Below are 15,695 nucleotides of genomic sequence, written 5' to 3' on the forward strand. Positions count from 1 at the left end.
GTTGCTGCAACAGCACCGACCACTTCGGCGCACGCTGTTTTTTTCCCCAGACCTCGACAGACCAGTTGCCTTACAAACTCCGCCGTGAAGGTGGGGACCCTGTCCTCCTCCCAATTGGGGACAAAACAAAACAAAAACCTGAGAAACGTCAAACATCTGGGCGCGCCATCACGAAACACAGCTCGTCGGACCTGCACGTGGTCCCGGCCGCCCCAAATGGCCACCTTCAAGCTCATCGGTAGGGTCGGCCTCCTCAAGATCTCGAGCCCTCCCGTCAACGCGCTCGGCCTCGCGGTGCGCAAGGGCATCGTGGACGGCATCGCACAGGCGGAGAAGGCCGGCGCAAAGGCGCTCGTCCTCGCGGGCGACGGCGTCACCTTCCCTGCCGGCGCCGACATCGCCGAGTTCGCCACCGGCGGCCACCGGACCCAGCCGACGCTCGGCGAGGTGATCGAGCGGCTCGACAAGGCCTCGATGCCGACCGTCGCCGCGATGCACGGCACCGCGCTCGGCGGCGGGCTGGAGGTCGCGCTCGCCTGCCACTGGCGCGTCATGTCCAAGGCGGCAAAGTGCGGGCTCCCCGAGGTCCACCTGGGGCTGCTCCCCGGGGCGGGCGGCACGCAGCGGCTTCCGCGCCTCATCGGCTGCGCGCCCGCAATCAAGATCATGACGAGCGGCGCTCCGCTCGGCGCCGCAGAGGCGGCCAAGCTCGGCCTCGCGGACGAGGTGGTGGCGGCGGTGGACGGAGAAGGGGTGGCCGAGGCCGCGGTCGGGTTCGCCGAGGCGCTGGCCGACGGCGTCGACCCCTCCCGCGTCGTGTCGGCGCGGCCCCTCGAGGTCGAAGGCGGCGTAGAAGCCTTCTTTGGCGCCGCGAGAGAAGGCGCGCGCAAGGCGGCCAAGGGGGAGCTCGCGCCGCTGCTCATCGTCGACGCGGTGCGGGCGGCCGCCGAGGCGCCCTCCTTTGAGGCGGGCCTCTCGCGTGAGAGCGAGCTCTTCGCACAGCTCGCCGCCGGTCCAGAGGCGCGCGCGCTGCAGCACGTCTTCTTCGCCGAGCGGCAAATCTCAAAGGTGGTTGGTGTGGACGCGCCGCCGCGCCCAATCGAGTCGGCGGCCGTCATCGGCGCGGGCACGATGGGCGGCGGGATCGCGATGTGCTTCGCCAACAAGGGTATCCCCGTCACGCTAGTCGACAAGTCGCCCGAGGTGCTCAGATAGAGAGGCGAAGAACAGTCTGCCTCGCGGCGGGGTATGGTGGACGCAAGCGGGAAGCGGAGACGGTCACACGGGAGCGACACACACGCAGACAAGACACCCAGCCAGCTGGGCTGCCACACGTCCTGAGCGTACGTCACTCAGGCACGCGCATCGGCGGGGTCCGTCCACGACCTGTCCGTGACACTTCCACGACCTGTCCGTGACACTTCCCGGCGCCTTCCCACAGGCGCTCGAGACACGCATCGGCGGGATCCGCGCGGCGTACGAGGCGAACGTCGCGAAGGGCACGCTGAGCGAGGCGCCTTGCATGCCCTGTCCACGGCCCGTCCATGACACCTCCTGGAGCCTCCCTGCAGGCAAGCTGAGCGAGGACAAGCTTGGCGCGCGGATGCGGTGCATCTCCACGGCCACCTCGCTCGACGACCCCGCCTGCTCCACGGCGGGACAGTAGTACTAGTAGTAGCAGTAGTAGTAGCAGTAGTAGTAGCAGTAGTAGTAGTAGTAGTAGCAGTGGTAGTAGTGGGTAGTAGTAGTAGTAGCAGTAGTAGTGGTAGTGGTAGTAGTGGTAGTAGTAGTAGTAGTAGTAGTGGTAGTAATAGTAGACCCCGCCTGCTCCACGGCGGGACAGTGTTCCGTTCGCGTCGAGGCGGGAGGGGGGCCCCCTGAGGCCACCCTCGCTTGGCCCGAGCCTAGGCGGACCTGTACGTCGAGGCGGTCTTTGAGCGGCTCGAGCTGAAGAAGGCCATCTTCAAGGAGCTGGACGCGATCGCCAAGCCGGGCGCGCTGCTCTGCACAAACACGTCGACGCTCGACATCGACAAGATCGCTTCGGCCACCTCGCGGCCGCAGGACGTGTGCGGCACGCACTTCTTCTCGCCCGCCAATATCATGCCGCTGCTCGAGAACGTGCGCGGGTCTGCGTCCTCGGGCGAGACGCTCGCCACGGTGATGGCGATGGGCAAGAAGCTCGGCAAGAAGGCGGTGCTTGCGGGCAACTGCTTCGGCTTCATCGGCAACCGCATGATCGAGGGCTACTGCCGCGAGTCCTACTTCCTGCTCGAGGAGGGCTGCGTGCCGCGCGACGTCGACGCGCCCGTGCGCGCGCTCGGCCTCGCCATGGGGCCGTTGCAGATGCAGGACCTCGCGGGTATCGACATCGGGTACAACATACGCAAGGACCAGCCAGACCTGTACGGGCCCGCGGACCGCTACCCGCTGCTCGCAGACCGGATCGCAGAGGCGGGGCGGCTCGGCCAGAAGACCAAGGCGGGCTGGTACGACTACGCGGCCGGCCGCAACCCGGTCGACGACCCGTGGGTGGCCGACTTCATCGAGAAGTTCTCGGCGGAGCAGGGCGTGACGCGGCGCGCCATCTCGGCCGAGGAGGTGCTCGACCGCTGCATGCTGCCGATGGTGAACGAAGGCTTCAAGTGCCTCGAGGAGGGGATCGCGCAGCGCGAGTCGGACATCGACATCGTCTTCCTGTACGGCTACGGCTTCCCGCGCCGCCTCGGCGGGCCGATGCACTGGGCGCGTGGCCTCCTCCTCTCCTCTCCAGCCCTCTCCTCCCCTCCCCTCCCCTCCCCTCCCCTCCCCTCCCCTCTCCTCTCCTGCCCTGCCCTCTCCTCCCCTCCCCTCTCCTGCCCTCTCCTGCCCTCTCCTGCCCTCTCCTGCCCTCTCCTGCCCTCTCCTGCCCTCTCCTGCCCTCTCCTGCCCTCTCCCCCCCCCCCGCCCGCGGCTTGAAGGCGTGGCGCCGCGTGGACTGCCAGCACGGTCGCTCGTAGGCGAGGCACATCCGCGAGGGAGGCTTGCCCAAGCTTGCGGCCGACCTGCAGAGGTACGGCGCCGAGCACCCGAACGGCACGTACTGGACGCCGTCGGCGCCGCCGCTTTAGGAGGCCGCGATGGCGATGACATGGTTGCTAGGAGTGTGATTTGGTTGCTATGTAGGCGCTGCTGCTCGAGGAGGCCGCGGTGGCGGCCGAGGCCGAGGCCGCGCCGGAGCCTGCGGCGGCGACGGCGTAGGAGGGGGCGGCTGAGTCGTGCGTAGGGTTGAAAGGGGCCCGGATTAGGGAGGATGTGGGTGCGGAAGTGGGCGGCGGGTGTTTCGACCCTCCGAGGCGGGGAGGCCACAGGCGGCGAGCTAGCCTGTCTCTTTTGAGCAACGACCGAGGCGGCGCTGTCGTCGATCGCGCTTTATGTGCTGGTTTGCTTGAGAGTGTTTGACGTGCGTTTGTCTATGTGTGTGCGCGCTGCGCCGCTCTCCTATTATTTTATTACGTGCATAAAAATAATTTCGAACGCGAAGTTTTCGTGCGTCCATCACATCATCGTTGAGTATCGTGCGATCCGTCCAACAAGACACAATGCCGTCGCCCATCGTGTTTGCCACCACGGTCCGCAACGCCGAGGAACACGTGGCGAGGTGCGTCGCCGCGCTGCGCGGCTACGCCAACACCACCCCGGGCGCGCGCCACCACCTCTACGTCTACGAGTCGGGCTCGACTGACCGCACACGGGACGCGTGGCGCTCGGCCGCGCTGTCGCTGCGCGGTACGTTTGCGAGGAGCGAGCTTGTTGACCAGACATTCCCCGCCGACAACTCGACGCAGGCGTGGCCGCGTTGCGATGGGAAGCTCTGCCCTGGCGGGAACCGCGCGTGCCGCCTCGCCGCCATCCGCCAGCAGTTCAAGCAGCACATCGCCGTGCGCGCACCCGATGCGAAGGTGGTGGTCCTGTTCGACGGTGACGTCGAGCTCCCCACCGCCGTACAGTTCCGGCGCGCGCTGCGGTTGGAGCTGCCGCGGTACCACGCCGTCTTTTCCCTCGGCCGCGAAGGTGAGGGCTCCCGCTCCCCCTCCTGGCCACCTCTCAACTCCCTGCAGCCTCTCTCGCACGTGACTGGCCCTCGCCGCATCGCCTCCCTCGCCCCCCTCATGACCACGACGCAACTACCGCCCTCTAAATGGTCGCTTCACCGCCGTGTCCCAGGCGGGTCCGGCGTCTACTATGATACCTTTGCTAGCGTAGACGAGGCGGGGCACTTCGACGGCGCCTTCCTCGCCCGGATACGCCAAGCCAAATTCCGGACGCCGATGGCTGTGCAGTCCGCCTTTGGCGGCTTTGGCGTCTACCGCGGCGACGTCTTCCTCTCCGCAGAGTGCTCGTACAACCGCGTGCATGGGTCGGACCTAACGCTGTCCAAGACAGACGCGGCCTCGGTCACCGACAATGTGTACGGGTGGCCGTGTGAGCACGCGGTGTTTCACCGGTGCCTGTACCGCAGGGGCCGCCGCTTCGCCATCTCTGACGCGCTACGGACTATTCGACCAGCGTGAAGGACGAATCGCGTCCGGACCGAGCGGTGTTTGGAAAGTGGGGCGGGATCCATGGGTGGCTGAGCTGGGGACACAAGGCGGTGGAAGGCGAGAAAGGAAGTCGAATGTGTAGGAATAAGAGGCGCTGCGAGGAGCCGCGGCTCGAGCCGGCCGCACAGCAGCGCCTCCCTCCCTGCCTCCGACCGTTAGCATTCGCGAGCGGCCTTCCAGCGCGTGACGAGATCTGCAGCAACGAGAGGGCGATGACCGATGAGGCAGCAGCACACCGCACGCGCTGCGCAGGTCGCCCACGCTGGAGCGAGTCCTCGCCCAGACCCCGGCTGCATGCCCACCGGCCACCGCGGTAGCGACCGACCGACCAACGCTGGCGAGAGCCCGAACAACAACACAAGCAACATCGCAACTGCCACTGTTGTTGAGGTCAAGAGCTTTCTTTGTTGAGCCTAATTGGACGAGAGGTCAGCCGCGCGTGGAAGAAGCCCGAAGAACTACACATTGATCACATTGTGTCAGCCCTTCCCGACGGGGACGCCATCACCCTCGCCCAGGGATCTACAATGCTGTCTTAAGGTCCGACCTGTGGGCTCTGCCTGCGCTCGGCACCGGGCACCGCCTCGGTATACAAAATGCGCCCCGCGGGCGGGACCCTCACAGATCACAGATCACATTGTGTTGACACAGAGAGCATCCTTGTGATGGGAACTGATTCCTGATTCCCGAAGCAGTCTCAAGGTCCGACCCTAAAAGTTGCGCCGGTAGACCGCAACCCCTAAAAAAAGAAAACTCGACCGGCGGAGCCGTACCGCGTCGCCGGAGGGACGGACGAGCCGCACGTGTTGCGGTGTGTGCACGTAATGGGCGGCTGCGGCTCGAAATCACAACCAGAAGACCCCGGATGCCCGACCCCGGCTGGAGAAGAACCCGAGCTGCAGGAATCCAATAGTCACGAGGCAGTGCTGAGCGAGCTGTTTGAGCTGGCAGACGCAGACGGCTCGGGTAGCCTGACGCCTGCTGAGCTCAAGGCGGCGCTGGGTCACCATTCCGGCGGCAGCAGCGCGTTCGACTGGCTCGACAGTGGGTCGGACCGTCTAGATGCTGCGTTACTGCCAAACATCTGACCGCTGTGCGGGAATGGACCCTCATTCCGGCGTCACTCAACACGGCCGTGACCTTTCTGTGGAGACCTTTCTGTTGAGATTTTCTTCACCGCGCCCATCCCTGTAGGCACGCCGGTCCTGCTCTGGACGGCGGCGATGGCCTGATCAGCAAGGCCGAATTTATCGAGGGACAGCTCAAGGCATACCCAACTGACCTCTACACCGATGCGGAGGTCTCGGCTGAGCTGCACACGCTGCTGGCGGCGGCGAAAACAAGAGAATAAGGTGTTAAGATATTCGGGAGCCCGGAAGGCACTTGTCTCTCCATCCGGAGGCTTGTGGGGAGGTCTCGTCGGGTCCCCTATCCGTTCTACTTTTCTCGATATTCCCACACCGCACACGGCACTCTATCGTCTGACTCTCTCGGTCACCGAGTTATCGGTTGCTTCACGGTTGTCGGTTCCGCCGTGACTGCGCACAGTGTGCCACACGCATTGGGCTCTCCGTCGCTCTCGACTCAATCTCCCCCTCGCCCCGCCGGCGGGGGAGTCTCCACCCGCCGCGGGGACGCGGGGGGGCCCCGGGGCACACCGCTGGGGGCGCTGCGCGCTGCGGCCGCGCCGGCCGCCGCGCCCCCCCGGAGCACGCCGACGATGCGCGGGCGGGCGGCGCGCCGGCTCCGCGGCCCGCGCCCGCATCTTTTTTGCTTTAACGGACTTTCACACCCCATCGACACTCAGAACCAGTAGTTCACGCTCACGCTCGTGGTGAGGCTGCGCACATAATGCCAGACGCTCTTGGGGATGAACAGCATGTCGCCTGGCGCGAGGATGGTCTCGACGTAGGCGGCGTCGGCGGCCGACGCGTGCGCGGTCGGCAGTGGGTCCGCCTCGACGCGGACGGGCGACGTGCCAAAGCTGTTGGTGTTTTTTGAGCGCAGCGTGGTGGCGTGCAGCTTGGGCGTCTCGCTGAGGCCGTACAGCCGGATGTACTTGTAGCCGGCCACCTGGCGGATTTCAGGCAAGGGTGAGGCACACTCTCCCACACGAGAGTGCGGGGCAAGGGTGGGCTCTCCCCCGCATCTACACGTCCCAGCCAGATAGGCAGGGCGGCATTTTGTGATGCAAGGCCACCTGGCAGAGCAGGTTGTCGGACGGGTCCGAGTGCAGCGACGTGACGGTGCCGCGCGTGCCGATCCAGACGTTGGTCGGGGAGAGGGGCCGGCCCAGCGTGTGGGGAGGGACGGCGAGCAGCCGCTGCAGCGCCGGGTGCTGGTGAAGGAGGTGGTGCTGCGACATGTACGCCACCTGCGGCGCGACGCCAACCCCTCTTGCTGAAATGAGGAGGCGCTGGATCGCGGGTGGTGGAGGGGCGCGGCGACGCGACGCAGGGGCGTCGCGCCTTGCAGAGCGGCTCGAGGTCGAGCGCGCACCCCTCGGGCCGGGGCAGCCCGTGCGTCGCGTTGGAGGGGAGCAAGTGCTCCTCGATGAGCTTGCGCAGCGGCCAGTGGACGACTCCTGCCGTGCCCAAAGCACCGCCACCTCTGGTCAGCTTCTACGGCCAGCGGACGGCGCCAGCGAGAGGGAAAGAGAGCAGAGAGCAGAGAGGGGGTGGATGGACAGGCGGGAGGACGAGACGAGGCGAGAAGAGGAGAGAAGGCGGCGCCCCCGTGCCCGACGAGTGGGCTGCCCAGCGAGACCGGGACGAGCCGCTCGCCCGCGTCAGCGTGCAGCGCGCGCAAGTCGGAGAAGTAGGCGAGCGCGCCCCACTCCTACCGAAGGGCCCAGAGACGGCAACGGTCCGTGTAATGCTTCGAATCGGCAGAGCAGCGCACGCGCGCCCCACTCCTCGGCGGCAGAGGGGCCGAGCAGCAATCTCGCTCCATCTCGCTCCACCTCGCTACATCTCGCTGCATCTCGCTACATCTCGCTGCATCTCGCTGCATCTCGCTGCATCTCGCTGCATCTCGCTGCATCTCGCTGCATCTCGCTGCATCTCGCTGCATCGCGCTCCTCGGCGGCGAGGTGTCCGCGCAGCAGCAGCGGCGCGCCCTTCTGCAAGTGGCGGACGAAGAAGTCGGCCAGGGTCAGACTGGCCGAGTCGACCTACACGAAGGCGTCCGAGAAGGCTCGCAGAAGGCCCCCAGAGGTTGCCGAGACTCCGCGACGCCACCGTCTGCAGTCGGCGCGCCTCGTCGATGGCGGGCGTCAGCGCGGCGGGCGGCGCTGTCGGGATGGTCCACACCGCCGCGTCTCCTCCGCCTCCTCCGCCACCGCAGAGTCCGCCGCCTCCGCCAGGTGGCCATGCGGAGCCCACCGCCGCCTCGGCCCGCTGCAGCAGCGAGCGGACGCACGGGAGCCACGGAGGGGCAGGCGCGCCTTCAAGCAACAGTCACAATCAAGCGCGCAAGTGGAACCCAAGGTGGACAAGCTCCGGCGCCTTGCTGGTGGCATCCGGAGGAGATGGCGAGGTTGAAGGTCGCAATTGCAAGCTCGCCGATGGCGGCGGCGCCGTCGGTGGCGTCGGAGACGTCGATGGCGGTGGTGGTGGCGGCGGCGGCGTTGGCAGCGGCGTTGGAGTGGGTGGCGGCGTGGGCGACATGGGCTGGCAGGACTGCTGCGAGCTCGAAGCAGAGGGCCAGCAGATTGGCCTCCTGCCAGCACGGCAGGTCCCAGTTGCTCTCCTCGAGCGTAGCCGCGCACAAGCCGCGCGCGGCGCGGGCGTGCTTGAGCAGTTCGGGCGCTGCCCATCCACCGCTCGCAAAGGCATCTCGCGCAGACAGGAGCGAGGCGGCGCAGGCCTTTGCGTATGGGCTGCGGCTCTTGCGCAGCCCGCTCGCAGTGACGGCGGCGTGTGCGTCGGCAAAGCCACGCAACGCGTCGTCGGAGGATGATGCTCCCTCCTCGGGCGCAGTGGAGGAGGCCGCCATAGGCGGCCAGACCGCCAAATCGGCAAAGTGAGGGTGCGCGCTGGCGCGCGGCAGAAGTGGTGCGGGAGCAGCGGCGCAGTCGTCGTCAAAGACCGAAAACGCGTCCGACATGGAGGGAGTTGGGAGGGAGTTGAAGGGATTGGGCACACGTGGACGCGCGCCTGGTGGACTCGACACGAGGAAAGAATTCACGAATCGCAACCGCAGTGCGGGCAGGTGCGTGCTATAAAAGAAAAGGAGCTACGCGCCGCCGAGGAAAGCAGCTAGCTTCGCTTGCTTCGCGGGCGCTGACACTGGTGCCGACGACGCACCATCTCGCCGCTTCTGTTTCCGGCCCGTGCAGCTGCCCGCCGACTTGCACTCTGCACCGCCGCCCGGGCAGTTGCGCACAAAGCCGACCTTGAAGTCGTACTGCGACGGCGCCGCCGCAGGTGGCGGGCGCTCTGGCCCCTCCTCACCTCGGAGCGCGGCTAGCACCCACGCGCGCTGTGCCTCGGCAACGTGGTCCACGCCCTGGATAGCGCTCACGTCGAAACCCTTGTGCTCGCTCCACAGCGCGCGAAGGAAGGCGCGGGCGCCGTGCAGGCGCAGCCGCACGGGCGCATCTGCCTCGCCAAAGTACTTGGGCACAACCACCAGCAGACGAAGTTCGCCCTTTGCAATCTTGACGCCACTCACCTGGCACTCGGCCTCGCGTGTCGCGTAGTCAACCGCAAGCGAGCGGCGAGCAAAGCAGCCGAGGTGGACCGGGTAGAATCCGGTGTTAAACCCCTTCATCACGCGCGAGAGGTCACGCCCGTCTCGGCCCGGCTTCACAAACGCCGCGACTTGGCCGTTGCACGCCAGGGCAGGGACACAGGTGTCGCAGTTGCCGCAGCCGCCACAGCCAATGGCTGTCATGTTCGAAAAGTTGAAGCCTGGCTCGACCTTGCGCTGGTCTCGCCACGCATACAGCCCCCGCTCTGCTATGCAGATGTGGCAGAACGACTCGCCAGGAAGCTGGCCTTTGCGAGGTCCCTTTGAGTTGGGTTCCGGCGCCAACTTCGGCGTCACGTCGAGTGCCAGGCGGCCGCCGAACAGACGACGGCCCGACATGAACAACGGTCGGCCCGCACTAAGGCGCGTGCGAAATGAAGAAATTGGCGCTAGCGGTGCGTGGCGAGTAGAGGCGGCGGCCTGAGGCCCACGACGGCGGAAAGAAGAATTTTCGCTTTTTTGCCACACGGAAAGGGACTTAATCTTTTTGCGAAAACAAAAACTGTCTCCTGGTTCGTGAGGTTTTCGAGCTATAGCCTGGCCGCCTACTCTATCTCGCTACGGCTCTATGCTGGGGCCGCAGCATCACCCCTTTGCGGCAGCGTGGCCCTGCGTGCCGTGAGGATCGCCTGCAGCTGGATGGGTGGCACTTCGCGTCCGAGCCAGGGTCTCAATGTCCGAATGGACCGCGGCGGAGCGGCGCATGAGGCGCGAAAAGTCCGCGACTCCCATCGAGAGCAAGCGGCACCTTTCCGAAGTGCACCGGACAGTCGCGTTGCGCGGCGCCCCCGTGAGTAGCGCGAGCTCGCCGAAGCAGCCGCCCGCCTCGAGGTTGTTGAGGACGACGCCGTTGCGCTCGACGGTGATGTGCCCATCCTCGATGATGAAAAAGCGGTCGCCGACGTCGCCCTCGACAAAGGCGGTCTCCCCGTGGCGGAGGGTGGAGCGCTGCATGCTCGAGACCATCTGGATGAAGCCGAGCGCCTGCCGCGCAGTCGCCTCTGCGCTCGCCATCGCCTCCGTCTTCCCGCACGGCCGCGCCGCGCCGCCGCCCGTGCTCTGCTGCACGAACCCGGCCTCGAAGTCCTCGCGCGAGAGGCGGAGGACCTCGACCGGCTCGCGGCAGCGCATGGTCGCCTGGGGTCAAGTCGACGTCTCCACACGCTCGCGTTGGGCCCAAGGGTGGGCTCTCCCCAGCGGCTCTAGGAGCCCCACGCACTTGAATAGCAAGGCCCAGTGCGCGTGGGTGAGGGGTGTGAGTGTTTTGTGTGGGTGGGTGGGTGGTCTGTGGCCGCCTGCCGCGGCGCATGCGAGAGCAGCGCCGTCTCGCCAAAGTACTCTCCCGCGAAGAGCGTGTCGACCGTCCTGCCGCTCTTGCCGCCGCCGCCACCACCCTCCTCCTCCTGCTTGATGACGTCGATGGAGCCGGACAGCAGGAGGTAGAATCCGTCCGCCGGATCGCCCTGGCGGAACATGACCTCGCCCTCCCGGAAGCGGCGCCGCTCCGTCGAGCTCATCAGCTCGATGAAATCACCGTAGAGCACGCGCTTGTGCTCGCGGTCCGCGCGCGCCGCCTGTGCCATCGTCTCGTGCAGCTCCTGCGCCGACGCGTCCGACTTGCCGAGCGACGCCATCACGCGGCCGAGGTCGTCCTCCGTGATGTAGCCCTTGCCGTCGGGATCGAAGACCTTGAAGGCCTCGCCGAGCATGCTCGCCTCCAGCATACGCCCGCTCCTACAGACAGGCTCAGCAACGGCTCCGAGACACGGCGCCAAGGCCGCGCCTCGAGCGTCTCCGCGCTCCTCCGCGACTCAAACTTCCGCAGAGCAGCCCCGTCGCCACCCCCGCCTCCTGCGTGCTCAGCGCCGCCGCCGAGGAAACTACTCACGCGAGCCCACGGGAGTCCAAAGCCCCCGTACCCTGCGCGGGCGCCATTGCTGGCCGCAAGCGAGTCGGCGCCGCCCCCGTCGCCGCCCCCGTCGCCGCGTCCGTCGCCGCCGCCGCCGTTGCCGCCGCCATTGCCGCCCTCGTCGGCCAATGGCCGCTCGTTCACGTGCTGCTGGAGGATGGTGGCAAAGACGGCCGCCCTCAACGGCGCCGTCGACTCGCGGAACCGCCTCAACCGGTCGTCCGACTGCGGGAGCGGCTCGGTTCGCGCGCCACCGCTGCGCAGCCACGGCTCCTGCAGCAGCTGCTCGATGGATAGCCGCCGCTCCGGGTCGCTTCGGAGGAGCGCGGAGATGAGGTTCCTCGCCTCGGAAGAGATCCGCTCCTGTGGGAAAAGTCGTGGGAATCTCACGGACGTGTGCTCCATGCCGCTTTCGCCTCCGGCGAGTCGTGCGCCCACGCTGGGTCGTCCCAATCGGGCTCCCCCTTGAGGATGCACGACTGCAGCGCCGCATCGTCGGCCTTGCCGCTCGGGTCAAACGGGTGGTAGCCCGAGAGGAGGATGAAGAGGACGACCCCGATCGCCCACATATCAGTCGGCTTGCCGCACGACGAGCCGTCGCCAAACGCTTCGGGCGGCCAGTACGCCCAGGTGCCCGGCTTGCTCCTCTTCGGGCTTCGCAGCTCGGTGGCGAGCCCAAAGTCGACGAGCTTGATCAGGCCGCCGGGGCCGCGCTCGGTGAGCAGCAGGTTCTCCGGCTTGATGTCCGCGTGACACAGCCCCTGCGCGTGCAGGAATGCCGCCGCGTCCGCCACCTGCCGGATCACGTCCGCGGCCTGCTGCTCGGAGAAGGCGCCGTTGTCGATGAGCGCGTCGAAGAGCTCGCCTCCCGTGACCAGCTCCATGACGAGGTAGAAGTTGTCGTCGCTCTCGAAGTGGTCCACGAGCTCGGCCACGCCAATATGAAGACCCACTCGCTGCAGCATCGCAACCTCCCGACGCACTATCTCCTCCGTCGACCGCCGCCGCCGCATCACCTTGACCGCATACACCTTGCCCGTCTTCTTGTGCGTCGCCTTGAAGACTGTGCCGAAGGCGCCCGCGCCGAGTTCCTCACCCATGATACAATCGGACTCAAACGCACGGCGTTCGCCTGCCGCTTGCTCCGCCTCTGCTGTAGAGGAGTATGCCGTCGAGGCGGCGGCTGCAGCAAAGCCGCCGGCGAGGGAGAGAGCAAGCCTGCTGCGCGCACCCGAAGCTCGGCGCAGGCAGCGGAGGAGGCGGCGCGGCTGCAGCGGCCGCAAGCTGGGCTGCAGCCAGCTGTCTGCAGCGACTCGGCGCCACATGGCTCGGCGCGGCTGGCGCCACATGGCTCGGCGGGTGCGCGCTGGACAAAAACTAGCCGGGCCTGCCCGACGGAGTATAATCGCCGAAAGAAAAAATGATGGGCTGCTCCAAGTGCGTGCTGCCGCAGCGATGCTTCATCAGATATTCGACAAATACAGCTCGCACACCAGAACAGACATGCAGCGCGGGCGCGGCACTTACCACATAGACGCATGCGACAAACGACAAAACGAACACGACAAAACATCAGGAGTACGCACACCGACCGAAGTCAAGCTAATCACGTAGTCACACCCACATCATTCTCGCTGACGAGATCATTTGGTACAGACAGACAAGGCGCTCCTCCGCAAGAGCTAGGTAGGTAGGTAGAAAGGTGAAGAACAGCCAGGCTCGGACTGGACACCAACGCGGTATGGGTGGACGCTAGACAGATGATGACGACACGCACGAGCGACACACAGACACAAACAGGCTCACAAGACACACAGCCAGCTGGCTGCCACACACCCTGAGTCGGCGTACACATAACTCAGGGCCACATCCTTCCTGTCGCCCCCCCCAGCACTCCGAGTGATTCTGAGATCAGGTTAGTCGTTTCCCCTTTGGAGGCAGACATTTCAGAAAGCGAATCCCCGGCCGCATCTGCCCGTTCGAAGCGGGGAACCCGCCCCGGGCGCCCGCTCGAAGCTGGGGGCGCCCGCTCGAAGCTGGGGGCGCCCGCTCGAAGCGGCCGGCTGCCTGCGAGCGTGCTGCGGCCCTCTGCCGCCCTCAATGCTGTGGCTGGCCGCGGTGCTGACCCTCGGCCTCTCCTCGGTGCGCCCGCTCCGCGGTGTCGGCACACAGAAGCCCTCTGGCCGCCGCCGCACTGGCAATGCGCTCGGAAAGCCGCCCCGCTGAGCGCCAATGTACGCCGGCGCAGGCGACGATGAAGGTCCTTGTCTCGCCCGATCGCATCGCCTACCGCATCCCCGACAGAGATGCGTTCGAGGCGCTGGTCAAACGGCTCGAGCTGCCAGGTGACCCAGTCGCAAAGAATCTGCGCCAACTCCTCGGCATCCAGGCGGTTGGGCTGGATGGCCGGACTGGGTCGGACTGTCGACACAACTGGCAGCTCTATGGCAGTGTGTCGTGGCTGGAGCACAACGAGTATGGACTCGTGCCAGTCGTTGGCGACATTGATCATCGATGGGGTCAGGTCAGGCAGCTCGACCCATCAGTGGAGCGAGATGCAGTCAAAAATCTTTGCAATGGAAAGGTCAAGAAAACGAAAGGGGGCTGGTCTTACAAGGGTGGCGGGAAAATCGGCCCGCCGCTGTTCCCAGAGGCTCAAATCGCGGACGGTGCGAGCCTCGTGGAGCTGGCGGCAAGAACCCAGCCACTTGCTGCAGTGCCTGAACCGTTCGCGGGAGCTGTGCTGCCAGCGGGATATGCAGAAGCCATCGCTAGCCTCAACCAGCGTGAGCCCGCAGGCGACCCTGCCGGCGCTGCCTCTTCTACTGCCTTCGCCCCGGCTGCCGCCTTCATAGCCGCTTGCGACGTCGCCTCTCAGACGGTGCAGTCCTTTGTCACCTCTTGGGCCGCTGCAAGCTCCGCCCCCGCTCCTCCTTTGTCGCGCAGCATCTCACCGCCTCGCCTCACGGGTGGTACCTCTCTCGGAGCGAGGGGCCGTATCGATGCCACGATCCCACGACGGCCCGCCTCGGCACCGCCAACATTCAACAGAGGTTCTCTGACCCTGCTCACATTGGCGGCCGCCGGTGCTCCCTCGGTGCATCACCAGCGGTTTGCCGCCGCGGACTTCGACATCGTCGCCTCTGTGGCGGCACTGGCGGCGAACGCCTCCACTGCCGATGACCCGAACCCCGCCGCTCCCTCCGACACTACCACTGCTGTCGGCGGCGCCAACGCGACGTCAAATTCGAGCGCCTCACCCGCCGCCTCCGCCGTCACTGCTCCCATCCAGCCGGCGGCAGCGGCAGCTGCAGACGCGCCGCTGCTCGGCCAGCGGGTCGTGCTCGGCGGACTCTCGGCCCGCCCCGAGCTGAACGGGCAGCGGGGCGTGGCTCAGAGCTTTGAGGGCGGGCGGTACGCGGTGGAGCTTGAGGGCGGCGGCGAGAGCGTGCGTGTGCGGCCTGGTAATCTGTCGCCGGCGGCGGCGGCGGTCGCGCGCAGACCTGCCAGCCCTGCCAGCCTCGTCAGCCAGATGACATTTGCTCACTCCTTCGGCTGCGGATGCGCGGGCGGCGCATGTCCGACCGAGATGACATGCGAAGTCGTCCCTGACGAGCCGATGCCGGCGGATCAAGTGGCTGCACTTGTCGAGGAAATTCAATCCGAGAATCGCACTGCTTTGGAAGTGAGCGCTGTCGTAGAGAATCTGATCACCCGTCTCGAGGAGGGCGCCTGTCGGGATGCAGAGAACACTTCATTGACGGCCGAGCTCAGTGATTGCGAGCAAGTCGTGTGCGAGTTGCAGGCATCTTTGGCCGCGGCAAAGAGTTTAGCCGACAAACTGAAGCAGCAGCTCGGCGGTACGAACTGGCTGAGTGCTCGCGGCAATTTTTCGCGGGCACAGAGCGAGAAGCAGAGACTCGAGGCTGAGAAGGAGGAACTGGCGGCTGAGAGGGACAGCGTGTCTGCTCGATGGAAGGATTTGACTGAGCATGTCGGACCTCGCTTGCGTGCGAGTGGTGCCAAGCTGCTCCAGAGCCTTGGCTCTGCGGAGTCCGCAAGGGATCCAGGGTTGCATGATGACCTCGCGGCTTCGGTGCCAAAGAATGCAACGGACATCGGATTGACCGATCGGCAGGTCGACCGGCTTTTAGGACATCTCGAACAGGAGCTCTTTGCCTGTGGTGGCGGTCGGGTTGGCCGAACGAGGCTGCTATCAGCTCAGCTCACAGTGCGTCCTGCAGTCCAGCGGCTATTCGGGGAGTCGGGAAGACACGCCGATCGAGTTCAGAAATTGACGGAGGCGTCGGCGAAGATGCTTGCTCACGCAAAAGGTGTACTCAAACAGCTCACGCCGACCCATGGTACACGCTCCCTCGAAGACCATCAGAGCTTTCAGACCATTGTCGCCGCTCTTGTGCCGGATGATGCCACCAACGATCACCTCATGA

At 66.2% G+C, this 15,695-nt stretch overlaps 3 protein-coding genes across 3 annotated transcripts; 1 reads left to right on the plus strand and 2 right to left on the minus strand.

The window, feature by feature from the left end:
* Positions 1-171: 171 nt before the first annotated feature.
* Positions 172-3,519, plus strand: EMIHUDRAFT_440242 (putative 3-hydroxyacyl-CoA dehydrogenase). Its single transcript, XM_005790347.1, has 6 exons — positions 172-1,203; positions 1,442-1,499; positions 1,572-1,654; positions 1,909-2,745; positions 3,000-3,095; positions 3,166-3,519. The coding sequence occupies exons 1-6, from the start codon at positions 217-219 to the stop codon at positions 3,238-3,240; spliced, it is 2,136 nt and encodes a 711-aa protein (XP_005790404.1). The 5' UTR covers positions 172-216; the 3' UTR covers positions 3,241-3,519.
* A 2,836-nt stretch (positions 3,520-6,355) lies between these two features.
* EMIHUDRAFT_361914 (hypothetical protein) lies at positions 6,356-7,686 on the minus strand. The gene is made up of 4 exons (XM_005790348.1): positions 7,663-7,686; positions 7,316-7,421; positions 6,784-6,948; positions 6,356-6,656 (listed from the first exon to the last, which is right to left on the minus strand). Exons 3-4 carry the CDS (start codon positions 6,946-6,948, stop codon positions 6,387-6,389), a joined length of 435 nt encoding a protein of 144 aa, XP_005790405.1. The 5' UTR covers positions 7,316-7,421; positions 7,663-7,686; the 3' UTR covers positions 6,356-6,386.
* Positions 7,687-11,651: 3,965 nt separating this feature from the next.
* On the minus strand, positions 11,652-12,347 carry EMIHUDRAFT_43331 (hypothetical protein; the record flags this gene model as incomplete). Its single annotated transcript, XM_005790349.1, has 1 exon — positions 11,652-12,347. A coding segment is annotated over one exon (696 nt), but the record flags the coding sequence as incomplete, so codon positions are not given.
* Between the last annotated feature and the right edge of the window lie 3,348 nt (positions 12,348-15,695).

Source organism: Emiliania huxleyi (genome assembly GCF_000372725.1).
Source record: "Emiliania huxleyi CCMP1516 chromosome Unknown EMIHUscaffold_120, whole genome shotgun sequence".
NCBI classification, from domain to species: domain Eukaryota; phylum Haptophyta; order Isochrysidales; family Noelaerhabdaceae; genus Emiliania; species Emiliania huxleyi.

Bases quoted from the DNA above. Each gene is read 5' to 3' on its own strand.
- EMIHUDRAFT_440242 (XM_005790347.1), top strand. From the start codon at position 217: ATGGCCACCTTCAAGCTCATCGGTAGGGTCGGCCTCCTCAAGATCTCG. The intron at 1,204-1,441 runs GTGCTCAGATAG...GCCTTCCCACAG, and splicing joins TAGTCGACAAGTCGCCCGAG to GCGCTCGAGACACGCATCGG. The intron at 2,746-2,999 runs GCGCGTGGCCTC...GGTCGCTCGTAG, and splicing joins TCGGCGGGCCGATGCACTGG to GCGAGGCACATCCGCGAGGG.
- EMIHUDRAFT_361914 (XM_005790348.1), bottom strand. From the start codon at position 6,948: ATGTCGCAGCACCACCTCCTTCACCAGCACCCGGCGCTGCAGCGGCTG. The intron at 6,657-6,783 runs GTGGCCTTGCAT...GAAATCCGCCAG, and splicing joins CCGACAACCTGCTCTGCCAG to GTGGCCGGCTACAAGTACAT.